Source organism: Asparagus officinalis, chromosome 9 (assembly GCF_001876935.1).
Source record: "Asparagus officinalis chromosome 9, Aspof.V1, whole genome shotgun sequence".
Lineage (NCBI taxonomy): Eukaryota > Viridiplantae > Streptophyta > Magnoliopsida > Asparagales > Asparagaceae > Asparagus > Asparagus officinalis.
This window is the reverse complement of record NC_033802.1, coordinates 11150128-11151355: the sequence shown is the minus strand read 5'-3', so window position 1 is coordinate 11151355 and position 1228 is coordinate 11150128. Positions and strand designations below refer to the sequence as shown.

The 1228-nt window shown below is 34.9% G+C and overlaps 1 protein-coding gene across 1 annotated transcript in view; it reads right to left on the bottom strand.

Annotated features, from left to right (window-relative positions):
* LOC109823194 (polygalacturonase-like) overlaps window positions 1–1228 on the bottom strand; it is a 2366-nt gene that overhangs the window by 207 nt on the left and 931 nt on the right. The window contains exons 2-4 of the mRNA XM_020389481.1: window positions 830–1119; window positions 107–335; window positions 14–20 (exon numbers count right to left, since the gene is read on the bottom strand). Of these exons, the coding sequence (XP_020245070.1) occupies window positions 14–20; window positions 107–335; window positions 830–1119 (526 nt within the window). The remainder of the gene's footprint in view (window positions 1–13; window positions 21–106; window positions 336–829; window positions 1120–1228) is intronic.

Below are 1228 nucleotides of genomic sequence, written 5' to 3'. Positions count from 1 at the left end.
GTGATCTTTATACCTGAGCTCTGATCGACACAAAAGACATCAAAATCATGAATTAGACTATCTAATCAAACAAGTTTATGAAGCGTAAAGTTAAAATTTCATTTACATGTCCAGGACAGTTATATGCATTTGGGCAGTAGTTTTGATCGACGATGATAGGATTATGAACGTTTCTCATGATTGCATTGTGAAAACTGACATCCTTAACGAAACCATTGCTTGGTCTCCCCCATGTCTTGATCCTGAACCCGTTTTGTGTATGATCGAACACAACTGATTTCACGGTGATATTCTGCACTCCAGGCTCATTCACGCTGTCTGCCAAGCTCCCAATGCTGCAACAGTAATGAGCAGATTATTCATGTTGTAGAATGTTTGGTAAGTTGCGATTGTAAAATGCAAGAAATGTTACGTGCAGAAAATGTTTCATGCAACTTTTCATGAAATTAACCTTAAATCTCTGTTGTTTGGATATACACATTTTTATTGTTTAAAATGCATGTGTTTCCAATCCAAATCAAGTGTTTGGTTAGTTATAAAGATATTATATTTGTCTTTTCTTACTGGAAATGTACTTTCATGGAAAATCAAGTGTTTTCTATTTGCAATTGTTAAATGCTCTATATTTTCTGTTGGAGTCCACTAATTTGATGTGTGTCATTAATTTTTTATTTTTTATTTTTTATTTGACTTAACTGCAGTTGGTTTTTTAACTAACTACAATCCAATTACCATTACCAACTAGCTTATTGTTAACCAAATATTGGAAATAGAAATTTGACTGTAGCATTTACTGCTGTCGCAACTCTATTTCGTATGAAAATCTCACCTAATGCCGTGTCCAGGTCCACAATAAATGTGATTGATATAGACATTGCTAGTTCCAGGTTTCATCGATATGCAATCATCTCCTGTCTTTATGACAGACATTAAGACGTTTACGCCAGTAGACTGTTGGATATGAACTCCATCAGTGTTCAGACTGTATATGGGAGCGATCATGAAACTATTTCGAACAGTTACATCTTCGCTGAATTGGATCGATACATGCATGAGCTTGCTGTTTAATGATTTCAGGCCACTGATCAGTACATTTTTTGATTTACTGATTGTTAGGGACTGCAAGAAAAAAGGACAGCATTATTGTCAGAAACTCAACATTTTCGTGTATGCAAAATAAGTCAGCTTCTAGAATTCAGATTAACGTTTAATTTTCCTGCAGACTCTC